This window comes from Brachyhypopomus gauderio, chromosome 2 (assembly GCF_052324685.1).
Source record: "Brachyhypopomus gauderio isolate BG-103 chromosome 2, BGAUD_0.2, whole genome shotgun sequence".
NCBI classification, from domain to species: domain Eukaryota; kingdom Metazoa; phylum Chordata; class Actinopteri; order Gymnotiformes; family Hypopomidae; genus Brachyhypopomus; species Brachyhypopomus gauderio.
The window spans coordinates 27,316,140-27,336,170 of NC_135212.1; the positions used below are offsets into that span (position 1 = coordinate 27,316,140).

Genomic DNA, 20,031 nt, shown 5'->3' on the forward strand with positions numbered 1-20,031 from the left:
GCAGTATGTGTTATTTGCACCCGAGTATATGCAGCAGTGTGTGCTATTTGCACCCGGGTGTACATAGCAGTGTGTGCTATTTGCACCCGGGTATATGCAGCAGTGTGTGCTATTTGCACCCGGGTGTACATAGCAGTGTGTGCTATTTGCACCCGGGTATATGCAGCAGTGTGTGCTATTTGCACCCGGCTATACGTAGCAGTGTGTACTATTTGCACCCAACATTTTGATTTATCAAAGATTAGTACTATTTTTTTGTGTTCCATTTTACTTACAAATTATTTTACAAGAAGTGAAGATACTTTTATTTGGGGTTATGGGGTAGACCTGTTTGAATTTTGTTTTTCACTTGTGAGTCTTTTTCTTTACCATGCTTAGAATTTAAATAGCAATTTAATTATCCTAAGTCGCTTACCGCTAATGGCAGTAATCACATGGTAAATACTACATGTAATATACACTGCCAGTGATAAATAATGTTAAAACAAAATGTAACACAAGTTAATATCTGTCTGTAGCACCTTGATATGTACACCACATTGTATGTGTCACGTTACGGTTCCCGACCCCTCCCTTTGGGCGTGTGTTTACGTCATCTGCGTCAGTGGATCTCCGTGGGTGCGGTTGCGTCCTGTGATAATTCGTTTTACCTGTGGCTCGTCTCGTCATCACGTGGGGTTTATGTAGTTTGTCTATTTAATGTGCGTTCGCGCAGTGTCTTGTGCTCGTCGTTGTTTGAGTCTACGTGTCTCTATATGAGTGTTAAACGTGCAGTCTGCGCTATATGTGTAAAGACAAATAAAGTAACGTCTGTAGCGAACAGGATTCTGTGTCTCGTCCTTCACCCAGTCGCCAGCGTTACAGTATGATGTATACAAATATTCTTCCTGCCAGTACATTATCAGCCTCTTTAATTTTATTTAATTTCACAGAATGCAGAAGACAGATTTGACTTTTTAATTCATTTTTTATGGATGGTTTGTACATTTTTAAAGAAATAAATTGGGGTTTTTATTATTTACATCATGTTTAAATAAATTTTAATTTTGTGCATTGGATGGTAGCCCTCTTCACTCCATAATCTCAGTGCTCTCTGGAATTCCTCACAACTGTCGAAGGAGTATCCTTCACAAATGTTCTTTAGCTTTTCTTCCTTCTTGGGAGAAAACACAAATATTAGCTTATATAAAATAGTCATTACATTATAAGTCTGGCATATTGACTCTGTCATGCAAAAACCTTAATTCAAAAGGACTGTACATCTTTTGTTATACACATTCATGTCCTTTGTGTGTACTGAAACAACACAAAAATAGAGAACAAAAAGACAAAATTATATAATTTTACACAAAACTCAAAAAATAGACTGGACAAAATTGTTTTTGTGAGATAGCAATGCGACTGTCACGTAGGGCTTACGCCCCCCTCTCTGTCACTTCGGGTTCCTGTCCTCGTGTCTGTGTTGTTCCCTGCGTGTCTGTCTCCATGGTTTCCCCTCGTCTGACACGCCCGTGTCATCAGTGTCTTCACCTGTGTGTCTAGTTTAGTTCTGTGTATGTATAGTCCCAGTGTTTCACATATCGGTTGTTTTGTTCTATTTGGTTAGTTTGTGCTCTTGTTATTCATGCTCTTTGGTCGTGTTGTGCTCTTGTTATTCATGCTCTTTGGTCGTGTTGTGCTCTTGTTATTCATGCTCTTTGTTCAGTGTTCTACGCTTCCTGGTCTGTGAGTTCTACTCATTTCGTTGCTCAGTCGTCTGTGTTTTCTGTAGCCTGATTTTCTAGTTTGTATGCGTTTACCCCGTGTTTGGTTTAAAGTGTTCGTTCGGTGTCTTAGTTTAATTCTTAGTATCGTCATGCCTGTTTGTCAAACCTGGATGGCTCGCCCGTTATGACCCCTGCCTGTTTGAACGACTTTGATCATGATCATTCCTCTTAATAAATCTCGCTCTCCTCAGCGTTTGTGTCCGCCTCCAAGCTCTGTAGCGCCAGTTAGTGTTGCCACCTGTCCCGGTTTTCACGTCGCTGTCCCGGTTTGTCCCGGTTTTCCTTCTTTTTAATATTCGGTCCCGGCAAAAAATAAAAATCATTTAATGTCCCGGTTTTCACTAGGTTAGTTCAAACGACCATTTAGACTGTTTCTGCACACTTGAAATCTGTCTTTTTTTCTCGCTGTGTCCATTTTACACCCCCCACCCGGTAACACTTTACGTTCGCCACTATTATGCTCCTATTAGCTCAAAAATATATCAGTGTTCGTTGGATAATAATTCTCACACTATTTCTTAAATATATATCTTAAAATGTAAAGTTAAATTGAGTGATGGTCCTTTATACATAACTATTAACCAAATTCTGCTTACCGTTTCCTACTGTCTCCGTTTCGGTTCCTTTGAATTTGCGCCTTTTCGCTCCCGCGCATTCATTGGTAGACATGCGCAGATGGGTTCGCTTTCTTTTTTTTAAATTAAGGGGTGAAAATAGCCTCGCTGTGTGGCAAATGCTACTTGTACCCGGGTGCAAATAGACACTCCGTAAAAGATTTCTTTTTAACCGTTAAAACTACAGAGGACCAAAACTAACTTTTGAAAATTACGTCCGTAAGGTTAAATGTACTAAATGGTGCCTTACATTTCAAATATCATGTTTAGCTGAATAAACCGTTGAACACGAGTAGTCTACATTTTATTGAGCATGTTTTTTTTTTCTCAAGCAGTCATTGATGCATTTTGGAAATAGGAGATGAGTCCCTGGTATAATGCACCCTCTGTATTAAGAAACCCTATCTCAAAAACTGACTTTTAGTCATTACTTGGGTAGCACGCATATGAGCCATTTTAATATAGATTAATCTAGATTAATCTAGATTAATCTAGATTAATTTCAAGATTTCAGTGAGATTAATCTAGATTAAAAAATTAATCTATGCCCACCCCTAATATATATATATATACATTATATACATACATTATGTCACATATGTAACAACAAAGCTTTTGTGAAGACCGACTTCTAGGCAATGCCACATTGTGTCCTCGTGCGTTTCTCCATGCTGAGCTGTCTTTATTTATTTATTTATTTAAATAGGCGCGTGTAATTGGCTCTGATTATACTGTATTCGATTCCGTGTGTGTGTCTACACAAGGAGTAGTAATGTAGTGCACACTATGGACTCCTGCTCAAAGTTTGGCCTGAGGATAAGCCTCCTCTCCCAGCCTTCATGGAATTAACAACCGAGCGAGTTAAGCCTGCATGGGGCATCGGTCGGATTTTCCACCGTCTGAGTACTGCGTCTTCTAATCATGCTTTCACCGAGAAACATGGCTCTTAATAGGCTGCCTCCTTGTTCTGGTGAGTGGAACTTTTGCGCACCTGTGAATTACAAATCGTACGCGTTTTTACATGGATGCAGCCACGAAGTCGCCAGGTTTGCTTCATGGAAAATTCATTTTTAGGAACGTAAAGTGTTACCGGAGCGGAGTTCGGAGCGGTCGTTTTCTGCATGGTCCTAGCGCTAGATTCGTCGATATTTAAATATTTCTTTTTAACCGTTAAAACTACAGAGGACCAAAACTAACTTTTGAAAATTACGTCCGTAAGGTTAAATGTACTAAATGGTGCCTTACATTTCAAATATCATGTTTAGCTGAATAAACCGTTGAACACGAGTAGTCTACATTTTATTGAGCATGTTTTTTTTTCTCAAGCAGTCATTGATGCATTTTGGAAATAGGAGATGAGTCCCTGGTATAATGCACCCTCTGTATTAAGAAACCCTATCTCAAAAACTGACTTTTAGTCATTACTTGGGTAGCACGCATATGAGCCATTTTAATATAGATTAATCTAGATTAATCTAGATTAATCTAGATTAATTTCAAGATTTCAGTGAGATTAATCTAGATTAAAAAATTAATCTATGCCCACCCCTAATATATATATATATACATTATATACATACATTATGTCACATATGTAACAACAAAGCTTTTGTGAAGACCGACTTCTAGGCAATGCCACATTGTGTCCTCGTGCGTTTCTCCATGCTGAGCTGTCTTTATTTATTTATTTATTTAAATAGGCGCGTGTAATTGGCTCTGATTATACTGTATTCGATTCCGTGTGTGTGTCTACACAAGGAGTAGTAATGTAGTGCACACTATGGACTCCTGCTCAAAGTTTGGCCTGAGGATAAGCCTCCTCTCCCAGCCTTCATGGAATTAACAACCGAGCGAGTTAAGCCTGCATGGGGCATCGGTCGGATTTTCCACCGTCTGAGTACTGCGTCTTCTAATCATGCTTTCACCGAGAAACATGGCTCTTAATAGGCTGCCTCCTTGTTCTGGTGAGTGGAACTTTTGCGCATCTGTAACCTCTTTCTGTGTTGGAAATGACAAGCGTCTTGTCACATGTGTAAATGTGTCAGACTGCTTCTTTTGTTCGTGGCGCGCAGACAACTGTTGCACTTGGATCGCATTAATGAGATCAAATATTTATAACGCCGTTCTCTGAACTGGCTGTAGTGGCCCAGAATCGATGGTCGTTTATTTATTTATTTATTTTGTATTGTCGATAAACAAAACAACCTCATTCATTTAAAGACTCTTTAATATGGATTCACAGACGCTCATGCTTGGTATTTTTAAACTTTTAAATCATAATCGATTTTTGTAGAGGTGGTTATACAAGAATTAATCAGGGCGAATTGTTTAGCTTAGCTGTATGTGAATATGGGTTTTCTTATAAATAGCGAAAAGTAAATTGGGTTATTTCAGATGCTGAACATGATTTCCGTCTTGGAGCGTTGGGTTAAATTGTCACACTATTCACTAATTCACACTATTCACTAATCGGATATTAGAAATCATGTCATCTTTTCTCTGTCGTATGGGTTTGTAAACCATTCTGTCTCGATGTTGTGCCACGTTGGTACTAGCTCTATAATCAATGTTGTCAGGTGAGGCAAAGGCGCTTACCTGTCTCTCAGTCAAGCGTGTAAGCGTTTCTTTACCACCGTTAGCAACGTTTATAAGTGGCGTGTCGAAAAACATTTATAGTGTGCGCGTGCGCGCATTTCTGTGTGCGCGTGTTTGTGTGTGTGTGTGTGTGTGTGTGTGTGTGTGTGTGTGTGTGTGTGTGTGTGTGTGTGTGTGTGTGTGTGTGTGTACGATGTGATGTTATTGTATGCGATGGAATGTTTAATTAGCTACGAAAATATTAAAAGAGCATGATCTGTCTATGTGTCTCCATTTGTAACTGTCCATGGTGCTGAATCTCTTCCACTCTCTCTTTCCTTCCCCTCTCTGTCTTTTATCTTTTTTTGCTCTGTCTGTCTTTGTCACATCCCTTTCTGGAAGAGACATGGAACGGAACTCCTGAACGCATGCGCGTAACCACAACTATGAGCGAATCCTCATCCATTCACAGCGAAAAACTCCGCAGTCTTGCGCGCGACATCTCTGAGATCGGCCAGGACACAGCAAACAGTCCACACGATACCCTTGATTCTGCGGAGGAATCTGTGCGTGCTTGCTTCTGAGTACTGTATTCCTCAAGGTTGATAGCGTGTGTAACCCCGATCTCTGCCCGCGTCACTCAGAGGGTTATGTGTACTAGGATAATTGCAAAACGTCCAATCATACTTTAAAATCAACAAACCAAAATGTCAGTCATAGGTTTCAGCCTTAACATATCTGACAAGAAAATGTTGTTGTTTATATTAACATCTGCATTTTTTCACTACTTTTTTTTACCTGTGTTACTTATCAGATTACTGCCCTATCACATGTCAAAGAGCTGTTAAAACATCTGACTTTTGTGTTGTAATCAATGCCTACTAAATTTATTGTTACTAATGAAATTAATTAAATTAAGTTAAAAATAAATTCATTCTGTAACAAAGTGAGAAATGTTCCTTGAGACAAGAACATGAACCAGAAATAAAACTTGTGGCTGTATTATTGATAATGCATAAAATTAATTGTGTGTGTGTGTGTGTGTGTGTGTGTGTGTATGTGTGTGTGTGTGTGTGTGTGTGTGTGTGTGTTTGTTTTTTAGGAGGAACCAGTCCCTTGTGCCACAGGAGAAGTGTGTTTTGCAGATGGTCACAGAAGAGTGGACTACGTACTTGTGTATCACTGTAAGAAGCGCCACTCCCTTGTGTCCAATGGCAACTTGCCTTCACTGTACCTCACTGCTTCGGCCAACAACACCGAGACAGAGGAGACTGGAGTGGAGCCGGAGGCAGAGGCGGGGCCTGGGGAGGGGGAACAGGCCTCCATCAGGGAGGAGTTTGAAAGAGGCCTGCTGGAGGAGGGCCTGGAGATCGAACGAGACGATGAGGTCTGTGGATATGGGTGTACAGGAATGTGTGTGTTTGTGTGTGTGTATGTGTGTGTTTGTGTGTGTGTATGTGTGTGTGTTTGTGTGTGTGTGTGTGTGTGTGTGTGTGTGTGTGTGTGTGTGTGTGTGTGTGCGTGTGTGGGTGTGTGCCTGCCTGCAAATGTAAAACCTTCACATTCCATACCATACCTGAATACTTTCTGCAGCCCTCTAGACATGTGTGTCTGGAGAGGGATGACTTGTGTGTGGGACATTGATGACAGCATAACATAACTGAGCATTGCTGGACAGATGCTTTGCATCAATTCAGCGCTCTCTCTCTCTCTCTCTCTCTCTCTCTCTCTCTCTCTCTCCCAGGAGCGGGCATTACGCTTCACCCGCCTACATGTACCCTGGCCTGTTCTTAGTCGAGAGGCAGAGCTTCTTAAAATCAGAGTTCCCACTAAGAAAGTAAGTTGCAAACAATTCAGTTTCAAATGTTCTTTAAACCTCCGCTTTATTTATATTTGAGGTTTAACACCTTTGAATACCAAAGAAATGAACAAGAAGTTGCTTTTTCAGTCAGATAATTTAATCACTCAAACCACAATGCCAATGAAAAAAATATGTAAATACATTATATACTATACAAACATGAAATACACATCTAAATATGAATATGACAATATATTCTGTATAATATAAAAGTACTAAATTAATTTATAGTTAAAAGTTGTAGAAAGAAAATAAACACAAGCGATCGTGAGGAGGTTCACCATGAGGAACATGAAGTGCACAGTACAGCTTTCACTGCAGTGAGCTACAGATACCAGACACACATGTACTCAGGGGGCCGTTGAACAGATTATCACTTTTGATGGGAATTGTAGTGATTCAGCTGTCCGAGCCTTGCAGGCATCGCTCATCGTCATGCGTCCTTTCCCTTCCCAAAACACAACCCCGTTATGAACTTCATATTAGGATTCTCTGCGTTTCTGTTATTGACTCGCTCTGCCTGGCTGTGCAGGCATATGAGCTGAAGGAGAGGGCGGGGCTTGCCGGAGCGGTCAGCTCCCTCTGGACGACAATCAGTCGGCCGTTCCAGCCGTCGGTGCCAGGACCGGATCCAGCACACGCCAGGGTCCTCTCCCTCCCGTTCAGCCGAGAGACGCTCCACCTGTGAGAGGACTTCATGCCCGTGTCTCCATAACATGCACACACAGATGTGAATAAGCTCGGGCTTATTTGTTTTGCTTGTTTTTAGGTTTGACATCAAGTCGAAAAGCTACCTGTTTGACAATGCAACACGTGGGCGTATTGTGAGTTTCTTTGTTTTGGGTAAAGATTAGGCTAATTTTTTATTATTCAAACCCCTTTAAAAATCTTTAGAGCTGTTCCATTTTTTGTGTGACTTCTGATCATTGAGATGAGGAGATTGTGGTAATTAATGTGCAGAGTGTGTGTGCATGTGTGTGTTTGTGTGTGTGTGTGTGTGTGTGTGTGTGTGTGTGTGTGTGTGTGTGTGTGTGTGTGTTGTGTGTGTGTTGGGGGGTGAATATGGCTTTTGCAGGTGGCTGAGATCCTGAGACGCACAACATGCACACAAACATGTCAGACTATGGGTATGCTCTCAGCCACAAGTTAGAAATATTTTTAAAATTGCAAACACCTTCACATTTAAAGTACAGTTTGCCATTTAATACATGATTAATCGATCACTGTTGATTTCTCAGGCATCTCGTCTTTGCTGGCTAAGGGCGTGTATGACTCTGCTTTTCCCTTGCATGATGTGAGTAGGAGGCGACTTTTCATTAGCATAGTAACATTACAACCGATTCATTTTAGCGATTACAAATTAAAACAGAAGTATTCACATTATTTGATTCGATTCAATTCATTTTTCAATTAGATGTAATTCTGTTTACACTTGATAAACACTATAGCTGTGTTTTGATCATTTCTGGAGCAAGCCATGTCATAATTCCTAGTCATGTAGGATCATAGAGGCTGAGTGGTATAGGAGGTACTGTATATAATTCTCCTGTATTTGGATGGTGATGTGAATGGGTACACTATGGCTGTGTGTGGCTGTGTGTGGCTGTGTGTGGCTGTGTGTGACTGTGTGTGGCTGTGTATGGCTGTGTGTGGCTGTCTGTGACTGTGTGTGGCTGTGTGTGGCTGTGTGTGACTGTGTGTGGCTGTGTGTGGCTCTGTGTCTGCTTTCATTGCTCCAGGGGGACTTCAATAACACAGATGAGAAAGATCATCGCAATGACAGACAGGTAAGCTGATACATCTGCTCTGATAGGACAGATGTCATGTGGTGGAGTTCAGGATAAACATTTGCTTCATTGATACTACAATTGAAACTACAATAGCTGTATATTGTAGTTACAAGTGTGTAAATGTGTAAGTGAGTCACAGTGTGTGTTTATGTGACATTATTCAAAATTCAGGCGATGTTATAAACTGTGAAAAAGTGTTTTGTTTATTTATGCTCTTATTTAAGAGCATTTGTGTGTTTGTAGATGCTACATGATGAGTGGGCCAATTATGGAGTGTTCCTCAAATACCAGCCACTTGATCTCATTAGGTACTTCATTTAATAAAAATTATACTGATTTGAGATCAGTAAAATGATTCTGTATGGTTGCTCAGCTGGCCCTGACAGCCCTGTGTGTGAGTGTAAGTTTAGATATTGATTGTTTGACCGACTGCTCCACAGGAAATACTTTGGGGAGAAGATCGGTCTGTATTTTGCCTGGTTGGGTGTGTACACTCAGCTACTAATCCCACCCTCAGCAATGGGAATTGCAGTATTCCTGTATGGCTGGATGACTGTAGACAGCAATGTGCCCAGGTACACACACAAACTCTCGCTCATCCTCTCTGTTTTGCTCTCTATCTGTATATGCTGGTATGTGTCAGTGTGAGTTTGTGTCTTGCAGTCCAAAAAAAGTATGCTAATCATCTATCTATCTATCTATCTATCTATCTATCTATCTATCTATCTATCTATCTATCTATCTATCTATCTATCTATCTATCTATCTATCTATCTATCTATCTATCTATCAGTCAGGAGATGTGTGATGGGCGGCTGAATTTTACCATGTGCCCCTTGTGTGATCGAGTGTGTGACTACTGGCAGCTGAACAGCACATGTGGTACAGCCCGTGCCAGTCATTACTTTGACAACCACGCCACTGTGGCCTTCGCCATCTTCATGTCTCTCTGGGGTAAGTGTCACAGCCTGAGGATCAGCACGGCTGTATTAGTAGACAGGAGAAGATTTCTAAGTGTACCTGAGTGTACACCTGTGGTCATTCAGCGTGTGTGTGTGTGTGTGTCTGTGTGCCTGTGTGCCTGTGTGTGTCCAGCTGCTGTGTTCCTGGAACACTGGAAGAGAAGACAGAGGTGTCTGCAGCACAGTTGGGATCTGACAGGCTTGGAGGAAGAGGAGGTGAGGGACTGGTACACAACCCAGGAGCCCCTCCAGCTGGCATCTACCTCACCCATATTACAGTTTTTCTCAGTCCATTTGGTTCATTTCTCAGATCAGAATTGAAATTCTCAAAATTCAGTCTCCACATCTCCTTGTCACTTGTGCACATCATAATTTCATTTCTCATTGTGTTTCACATTTTACAAATGCTTTTGTACATTTTGCAAATGGTCATGGACAATTGTCTGTTGTTTTTTACATTATCAATTGCTTATGTCGTGTTTATGAAAATGTGTTGTACGGATTGTGTGTTGAATTGTCTTACCCTCCAAAACATTTAGTCTTTAGGTCATCGCATAGGTCATTACATGCAAAAGTGCTGAACATGCTGTCATAATCTCTAAGGCATCATTTAACTTTTTTTGTTATATTTTGGTAATTTTATCCTAACTTGATTAAATTATTCACAGGAGAACATTCAATTACAGTAAAAAAGGGAATTTGTGAAGGTTTAGATCAACCAATGGTCTCAACCATAGGTCAGAGATGCATCTCATGAACCTTTACTCTAATTGGCAAACATTTATAGATGCTAAACACTGCAGTATCACAAAGTCTCATAATGGAAACACGAGGCCATGTACAGGATGAACAGCCAAGAAGAGGAGTAAGACTGTGACGTAAGGCTGAGGGAACAAAACAGTGAAATAAGGGCAACAATTGTGGACCATGTTTTATATGTAAGTCACGGTCTCACAATGGCTGAAGCTGGTCGCTGGGTGCAACTGAATATTGGAATAACAACTGTGTCTTCAATCATTCAAACATTTCATAGAGAAAACATGAACTGTATGTAAATTCAGAAATGTGCTCTCTGCTGTAATGCTGCACACTGACATAAATTCTGACATTATTACTGTAAATTTTTTGTATTGCATTTTTGCATTCTTATATCATATATGACATCAAAATGAGCTCATGGGGGGCAGAGGTTCCATTTTCAGACCTCAACAAGAGGAGGCTGTATGTGCTCAGGTTGTTTTGAATATGTAGAGTAAGTTTCTAATTTTGCTGTTTTTTTTTTTAATTTTGTCAGTTGTCTTTATTTTTGGAATCAGATTTGTTTTTGTCAACAAATTGCAGTGCAAACAATACAGTCAAACAATATTGCTGTATAAATTTGATTCCAGTCCAATTTCTTGCTATCAGTCTCTCACATACAGTCATGTGTAACTTTGTGTTCTGTGTAAGTTTATATTTTGTGTATAACATGTATTGTTTCATTTGATATACCACAGAACGTGCAGCGTTCTAGAAATCAAAAGCTTAGCTAGTTTCCATCAGAATATACAGTCTGCACTGACTGTGACTTATAGTTGTACTGACAACATGGCTAAGTATTTTGACTGCCTTGTTCATAGACAATGGCACACAAACTAGATATTCTGATGGTACTGACAAATTGACTTACCTAAATATTTACTTTTGAGGAAAAAACAAAGATTTTTGAGTGAAGTATGTGCTTTTGCAGGTATTTCATTGTGTTTTGCTGTTTGCACTAACTGTTTTGAGAAATGCACTTTTTGTGATGCCAATGTAAATGTACCGAATCGACTGAGAAACTGTATCTTCATAACCCACAGAACCACGTTCCAAACCACATTCCAAACCCCCATGGAACTCATTGCCTAACATCCAGTGCTGAACCTCTCAACCCAGAGCCTCTTGACTCGTGACTAGGAGTTTAAAGTCCTGCCTGTTGTTTCTGTTGTTTAAGTCTTTGACTAGTCAGGGAACAGGTGAATTACATGCACTTTGCCTTTTACATGCCTTTTACTGTAAATAAGTGGAATAGGTTACAACACTTATTTACAGTAAGATGACTTTATGTTGGAAATGTATTGACAGTTCAAGATTTCAACACATCAACCAGAACATTTGGTTTATGTTTTTGAGATGTCTTACTGTTGTTCTTTTGTCCTTGAATAATGTTCTGTAATCTTTCTATATTGGGTTGCAGTATATAATTTGTTTAATGCTGTTAGATTTTGTCTCCTTTCTGTTTAACTCAGGAAGAACTTCGTCCTGCATATGAGGATTTTCTTCTTAAGAAGCATCAGAAAAAATGCAAGAACAAAAAGAAAGAGGAGGTACCAATGGACATAATGCTGACTTGGGATCTTTAATTACAAAATGAATTCTGAGACTAAAGACTTGTAATAGGTATTCATGTTTCAGATTGAATGTTACAGTAACTCTTGTTTGTGTGCCTGTAAAGTTGCATTTAGATGTTTCTGGACCATAAGACATGAAGCACTGGGTGTGCATGCATGAGAATGTGTGATTAACCTCTTTTATTGTTTTGCAGATGGATGGCAGAAGAGATGACATAGGCAGGGAGAAGCTGCTGTCTGTCAAAGGAGTACAGCCAATGGTGAGAGAGTCTGGGGACAGGGGGTGGAGATAGGCAGTGTTTGCATGCATGCTAGAGGAACAGACTGAGAGAGAGAGAGAGAGAGAGAGAGAGAGAGAGAGAGAGAGAGAGAGTGGATCATGAGAAAGAACAAGAGGGGAGAACGAGAGAGCTAATCAACTTCTCACTGAGGGAGGCGAGGCTTTGGGGATAATGTGATAATGTGATTAAGTGTCAGTCAGCTGTCAGTCAGGCGTAGAGCGAACAGCCTGTATGCTTTGCTTCTCTGCTCTGCTCTTCATGTCTGATTAGATGACGAGTCAGTGGAGTTCCCATCCAGGTTCATGTGTGCATTTTTAACATTTTTGCATGAATTTGTAGAATAAAAGGAGGAATATGATATGATAGGCATTTCTGGTGGTGTGACTTATAGGTGTTGTTTACTGATGTTGCACCCTTCTGAGTCTGTGTGATGTCAACACATATACAGACACATACAGGGCTGAAAACAGATTACCCTTCCTAGGTATCCACACTGTAGATTATATGGGATTAGAGTCACAGATGGATTAAAACACATAAATTAAAGTGGTGCCCTTGCTCTAATAAAATTCACATACTTGGTGTGTGGGTGTGGTTGTGATTCTTGTGCAGGCGTGGATTTAGGTGTCTGAGTTTGTACAATTGTGTTCATATGTGTGTATGTACTTTGGAATTGTAATTTTTGGTGATCTTATTATGAGCCATCCACATTATCAATTTGTTTGCCCTTTGTGTTGTTAAAATGTTGAACAGCATGCTACTTTTGACCATATTTTAAAATGCAGTCCAACACATTCATACTGATTATGCTGGTTCCAAATCAGTAGCATTTGAAATGTGTTGTAGGTATGCTTTGTAATGTTTAAATTCTAACATCCAGATCATAATTTTTGTAGCTTGCCTCGGAATCTCTTACATGGAAGGACAGATTGCCAGGATACTGCATAAATATATCCTCAATACTTCTCATGGTTGGTAATTGTTTGTGTCTTTATGCAAATTTATGTATATGTGATTTCATTACTAGCTCATTTCATGCAAATTTATGATGGGATTTTATCTTTAGCTCATCTTGTCCTAATTTATTAGTATGTGTTTGTGACGGGCAGGGAGTGCGAAATAAAATGGAAGTGATCATGCAAAGTCTCAGGGAAAAGGGAGGTTTTAGTGAATAAAGTGAGCAAACCAAAAACCCGTTACAAGATCCAAATTAAGGATACAATGACCAGCAGTCAACTGCTACAAAGACAAGACATATATAGACAAACAAATGACCATCAGGTGAGGCCCCGCCCACCTGAGGGACGAACACAATGCAACAAGACAACTGCCACAGTGGACGGGGGCCCATTAGGGGGCCCGCCGTACCGTGACAGTGTTTATATGATTTTTATGATTAGATCACCCCACACACTCATTTCACTCTCATCTCACTCTCTGTCTCACCTCTTTGTCTGTGTTTCAGGTGGGAGTCACATTTTCAGCAGTGTCTGGTGTCATTCTTTACCGGATTATTGTTTTTGTTGTGATGTCGATGAATCCTGACCCTGAGGCCAAGGCAAATGTGCGAGTTACTGTGACAACCACTGCTGTCATCATCAACCTTCTGGTGGTTCTGGTGCTGGATGAGATCTATGGTGCTGTGGCAGCCTGGATCACAGAACTTGGTTTGTGTGTGTGTGTGTGTGTGTGTGTGTGTGGGGGGGGGGGGGGGGGGGGGGGGGGGTTGTATGGAGGAGAGCATATTTGAGAATGTATAAATAATACTGCTGTTACAGCACTGACATAAAATTGGTCAATGAAATGGGATGCTTATGACATCACTACTCAGTAGTGATGTCACGCTGCTGTTGCTCATGATCACACACATGGTCTGTGGTGATGTCACACTGCTGTTGCTCATGATCACTCTCAAGGTCAGTGGTGAGGTCACACTGCTGTTGCTCATGATCACTCTCAAGGTCAGTGGTGAGGTCACACTGCTGTTGCTCATGATCACACTCAAGGTCAGTAGTGAGGTCACACTGCTGTTGCTCACACTCATGGTCAGTGGTGATGTCACACTATTGTTGTTCATAATCACACACATGGTCAGTGGTGAGGTCACACTGCTGTTGCTCACACTCATGGTCAGTGGTGATGTCACACTGCTGTTGCTCCTGATCACACTTATGGTCAGTGGTGATGTCACACTATTGTTGTTCATAATCACACACGTGGTCAGTGGTGAGGTCACACTGCTGTTGCTCCCAATCATGGTCATTGGTGATGTCATGCTGCTGTTTATAATATTTGGGGTTGCAGAGATCCCAAAGACTGAGGCGGCATTTGAGGAGCATCTGATCCTGAAGGCTTTTCTGCTCAAGAGCATGAATGCCTTTGCCCCAGTCTTCTACGTAGCCTTCTTCAAAGGCAGGTAAGTCTGAATGCTTTATGCCCATTTATGTATATGTCACAATTTCAAAGTTTTGGAACTTGGCATGAATTAATGAATTGATGATTGTCATTGTTGAGCAAGATGAACAGCAAATTTATGATGTAAAGTATATAACATTATTAGTAGGTAAATATTATTGGGTGATTTAGGTTTGCAGGTCGGCCTGGTGACTATGTGTACGTCTTTGGAGATTTCCGCATGGAGGAGGTAGAACAAAGTCTTATCCAACATTCAATTTGTGTGTAGTTTTCCATTTATATGTTGAGTGTGTGCACATGTGGGCATGTGGGCATGTGTGTGTGTGTGTGTGTGTGTGTGTGTGTGTGTGTGTGTGTGTGTGTGTTACAGTGTGCTCCAGGAGGCTGTCTTATTGAAGTGTGTATTCAGCTTGGCATGATCATGCTGGGGAAACAACTCATCCAGAACAATGTGTTTGAAATTGCCATCCCGTGAGTTTTATACAGATACACTCACACACACACACACACGCACACGCACACGCACACGCACACGCACACACACACACACACACACACACACACACACACACACACACACACACACACACACACAGATGCTGTTTTGATTCCCAAGAAGGACTGCAAAGGCTCTTCTAATCGTTGGGACATTTGAAGTGTCCTCAGTGTTCTCTGTGTCCTCAGTGTCCTCAGTGTCCTGTGCTCTTTTGCCTCCCTCTGCAGGAAGCTGAAGAAGATATATCGCTCATATAAGGAGGAGAAGGACGGCGGGGAGAAGAAGAAGAAGGACAAGGATCCGAATCGGCCGCGTCACCGCTGGGCCTTGGACTACGAACTGGAGCCGTTTGAGGGCCTGAGCCCAGAATACATGGAGATGAGTACGTGTGAAACCTCTTCTGTGCTTAGCAGGATTCATCACCACTAGGGTCAACTGTGTCAGTAAGTGAAGAAGATGAAGATGTTGGTGACTGAATCTGGTGTTGCCATTGGCAGCTGTCCATTTCGGTTTGGTGTCATGCTGCATGTCCATGAGAAGAACTTCTCTTTCAACAGCAGTGAAATGAAGGAAGCAAAGTGAAGTGTACTGGGAAGGGAAGTGGGGATTTCTTGTAAGGAAGCTGTGATAAAAGAGTCTATTGTTCAGGCTTTCTGGGAGAAGCCATGACACATACCAAAAGGTCAGACAGGAAGGCAGTTGGGAAACACTGGAATTGTGAGAAACGTTGATCTCTGAGGCAATAAAGACATGATGGATTTCTTCACCTTTGTCATCTGCAGTTATCCAGTACGGATTTGTTACGCTCTTTGTGGCCTCTTTTCCACTGGCGCCACTCTTCGCTCTGCTCAATAACGTCATCGAGATCCGCCTGGATGCTGCCAAGTTTGTCACTGAGATACGGAGGCCAGACGCTGTCAGGGCGAAGGAGATTGGTAGGAATCTTCTGCACGTGCGTGTTACGTGTGGCACATGCGTGTTACGTGTGGCACACGCATGTTACGTGTTGCACCTCCACCACTGCATTGTTTCTCTGTGTTCTCAGAGATTTTTCTCTCTTTTTCTTGTGCTTTCTTAGGTATATGGTACAATATCCTGAGTGGGATAAGCAAGTTTGCTGTAATCACAAATGTATGTATCACAAATAGCCAGTTAAATTTATTAACTGTTTTCTGAACAGTAAATGTGGATATGGGCAAATATATAAGTATACAGTGTTAGCCACTCTCAAATAAAATACTCAAGTAAAGTACACAGAGACCGAATTACTGTAAATAGCCTAGAAATGTAAAAATAGTAGTTCATATCTATGTTGAATGTGGATATGGTACCGTGACAATATCAAATCTCATTCTCTCTTTCTATCATTTTTGCTCTCTCTTAGGCATTTGTTATATCCTTCACATCTGAGTTTATTCCTCGAATGGTGTATCAGTATATATACAGTGAGTCAGGGACCATGCATGGCTTTATAGACCACACCTTGGCATACTTCAACACCAGCAACTTCAAACCAGGAACAGCACCCAATAGCACACGCTTTGACCGAGAACTACGCATCTGCAGGTGTGTATATAGACCCACACATCCGCATGATTGCATTTGGACACACACTCACACACCTAAATGCACACACTCTAAAAACAGAGCATTGAGTAACTATAACTTGAGTCTTTCTCTCTTTTAGGTATAAAGATTATCGAGACCCTCCCTGGTCCCCTGAGTCTTACCAACTTTCTAAGCAGTACTGGTCTGTCTTGGCTGCAAGACTGGCTTTTGTCATCTTTTTCCAGGTCAGTCATATAGATTTTATATGGTGTTTATTCTGTTTAGTATGATAGCTCAGCTGTATATCAAATAATAAACATGAGGCAAACATCCTAAGATACATTCATTCGGGGATTCATATTCATAGCCAGGGCTGACTCATACTTATTCAGATATACTGTATATAAATAATTCCTAACTTCAGATATATGCGTGTTACACTTGTGCGTGCGTCCAGAACCTGGCCATGCTCCTCAGCATGCTGGTGGCCTGGCTCATCCCGGACGTGCCCCGCTCCCTGAAGGAACGTCTGAGGAGAGAGAAGATCCTCCTGCTGGACCTCCTCCTCAGCGAGGAAGCGGCCAAGCGGCACCGTCAGTCCCAGCGTCCGGCTGACATCAGCATCACCATTAAGAGTCCTGACGAGGAGGAGGAGGAGGTGGAGGAAGAGGAGAACGTGGAGGAAGAGGAGGAGGTGGAGGAAGAGGAGGAGGTGGAGGAAGAGTCCACTGATTGTAGCACAGGGCTACAAAGTCAGATGACCGAGAGGCTGAAGGAGTGTGTAGAGAGTGAACTCCAGCTGCCCGCGGGGGACCCTGGAGCCATCGTCACTGAGCCCCACAGCCCCGATGCAGGTTCACCCACCCAGATGGCCAGTGGTCCACAGTTGCTGACAAAACTGAACGTACCGTCAGATCCTCAGCCTGATCAGCCTATCCCTCCTCATCCAGTTAAACCAGAGCCAGACACGTTATGCTATCGAGAGCTTGACGTGAATCAAGAACTGAGATCCAAATTTAAGAGCCGCTGTCGGACCCTTCCGCCCAGGCAAAGAACGGAGGAACCGGAGGAAAGAGCATGTAGAGCCAGCCACTCCGCTAGCTATGTACACCTCAGCCCAAAGGTTCCGCTATCACCCAGCGAGCACCCAGCAAGATGGTACACATCAAGAGCACCATCACAACCCTCAGCTAAAAGGGATCTTGCCAGCAGCCAGTTATCTGTGATGTCATGTCCTCTCTCTGAAGGAGAGCTCTCAGTTATGTCATGCTCTCCATCCCAAGCTAGCAGTCAAGCATCAGTGGCACGTTCACCTTCAAAGCCAGAGTTCACTGTCTATCAATCAACAGCACTGCCACGCCCTCAATCCAGACCAGAGCTCACGAGCAGTCAGTCAACTGCCCTGCCAAGACCTCCATCCAAGCCTGAGCTGCTGGGAAGTATAGCAAAAGGACTTTCACTGCAAAATGCAGCCACCAGAGCTAAGGCCCGCTGCCAGACTCTTCCCCCCCGACAAACAGGTCTTAACACTGGGGAGAGCTCACTCAGAGCCAGCCACTCTACCAGCTTCACACATCTCGGCCAAAAGATTCCCACATCGTCCAACAAGCTGACACACAACACCCCCATTTAAAAGTAATCGGATAAAACAGGATCTGCTCCACCCCTCCAACAGCTCTCAACCAATAGCTTCTTGCAGTGCCAGGCAACACAGGCAGCTGCTAACTTCTGATACCCTTTAGTTACTTTATTGAGGTGTATTCTACATTATCTCATTAGAAAACAGTTGTTGGTCATTAAACAATGGTCATATTTTTGGCAGCTAAGCCATTTGACACTGTGTTGAAATGTGAATTCTGTACAACCACGAGCCCCTCAAGTGCTTATGTCCAGTATTTTTAGCAGTTCACTATAATTAAATATTGAAATTTGACAACAGTGAGACACACACTGATACTGTGAACATACACACCATTTGTTTATCAAAGACTATCACACACATAAAAATGTTTCTTGAACAAAAGAGGCAAACATGATCCCAGCCTAAATTCACATTTAATCTTAAGGGCCACTGGATGCCTTGACTCATATGAGTAATCTTTATATAATGTTGTTGTGTAACTTGAACTAGGTAATATCCTTTCATAGATTTCTTTTATATTTTTGTGTTAGTAGTTAAAGTGACAGTAAAGACACTCGGTTGGCCTGAAGTAGCGAACCTTGATGATTTATAGCATGATTAGAGATTCAGTATGAATCCCTGGAAGAAACATCCTGAGGATGAAGTTAGATGTAGATATATATTTGTGGTATGACATTTTACACAACATATATCAGATGAGCTGAGCTGTTAGATAGTGGTAAAGTACCACAACACAGACATATTATTAAATATGCTGTAACCATTAGCTTATTGTCTTCTAGTTGTGTGAAATATCACCTAAGCGTCTCAGTATAGTATGACGCATGCCACGTAAGTATGAACTAGAGGACAAAATATAGCAAGCTGTTTATTAGAGGTGTATGCAATTGGATGTAAATATGTACATCTTAATATCTCTTTACACAAAAATTTGTACTTTTTGAAGTTAGTTTTAGTCCCCATCACACTCACTTGAAGTAGGCTACATATTTTTATGTTGAGATGTTAAGGTTTGTTGTGATAAAACATAAATTATTAGTATTTAGGATATTTGTTTGATGTTGGGTTTTTCATTACATGATATGTCAACAAATAATTCAGACATTTTCTGTTTTCATGATGAATGTTTGAAAATTGTTTCTATCTTTGTTGTAAGACTGAATCAATAAACCAATCACAACTCAGCAATGGAACAGGTCTATTAATGGTCTATTAATCTATGGTCTATTAATGTTTGCTGATATATACTAACATTAAGCTTTTTGAGGGAACCTTGGCCACAGCTAATGGGTAAATTATTTCTCACACCATCAAAGGTAACACACACTCAAAGTTATTATCACATAACACTCTTCTGCTTTTTAATGTTACATGCCAGTATAGTAGATATCATAATGTGGCTACCTTTAACCCCATTAAAACCCAGGTCTGAAGATAGTACTATCAGCCACCATGTTTTTCTGAACTGGAAGACATTCTGGCCTTTCCTTGGGTGATTTTGATATGGGCACCTGTCGTCCACATCCTGACTGAGCTGACAAACTTTCTTCCAAAACCCTGAAACTGTCACTTTGTTTATGCATCTTTAGGAATTCATTAGGTTCTGAGTGTGTTCATATGAATCCCATGGTATAGAAAACAGTGGTGAGGTTTTTGCTACTTTCATGACTGCATGTTGATGTATTTTTGGAATGATGTGTAAGGGGGAGA

The 20,031-nt window shown here is 41.4% G+C and overlaps 1 protein-coding gene across 1 annotated transcript; it reads left to right on the forward strand.

The window, feature by feature from the left end:
• The first annotated feature begins 4,014 nt into the window (after positions 1 to 4,014).
• Positions 4,015 to 19,402, forward strand: ano2a (anoctamin 2a). The gene is made up of 26 exons (XM_076992866.1): positions 4,015 to 4,344; positions 5,357 to 5,520; positions 6,057 to 6,341; positions 6,699 to 6,791; positions 7,348 to 7,499; positions 7,585 to 7,639; positions 7,891 to 7,942; positions 8,054 to 8,109; positions 8,555 to 8,602; positions 8,849 to 8,913; positions 9,046 to 9,180; positions 9,399 to 9,559; positions 9,701 to 9,783; positions 11,838 to 11,915; positions 12,134 to 12,199; positions 13,117 to 13,191; positions 13,686 to 13,887; positions 14,525 to 14,636; positions 14,807 to 14,864; positions 15,006 to 15,106; positions 15,359 to 15,513; positions 15,914 to 16,066; positions 16,210 to 16,262; positions 16,516 to 16,697; positions 16,819 to 16,924; positions 17,137 to 19,402. Exons 1-26 carry the CDS (start codon positions 4,296 to 4,298, stop codon positions 18,310 to 18,312), a joined length of 3,915 nt encoding a protein of 1,304 aa, XP_076848981.1. The 5' UTR covers positions 4,015 to 4,295; the 3' UTR covers positions 18,313 to 19,402.
• The last annotated feature ends 629 nt before the right edge of the window (positions 19,403 to 20,031 follow it).

What these genes read in the sequence shown, in the direction of transcription:
- ano2a (XM_076992866.1), top strand. Translation starts at nt 4,296, where the DNA reads ATGCTTTCACCGAGAAACATGGCTCTTAATAGGCTGCCTCCTTGTTCT. An exon ending in ACAAACATGTCAGACTATGG is followed by an intron (nt 7,943 to 8,053) that starts GTATGCTCTCAG and finishes TTGATTTCTCAG; the next exon opens with GCATCTCGTCTTTGCTGGCT. An exon ending in CTTTTGTCATCTTTTTCCAG is followed by an intron (nt 16,925 to 17,136) that starts GTCAGTCATATA and finishes GCGTGCGTCCAG; the next exon opens with AACCTGGCCATGCTCCTCAG.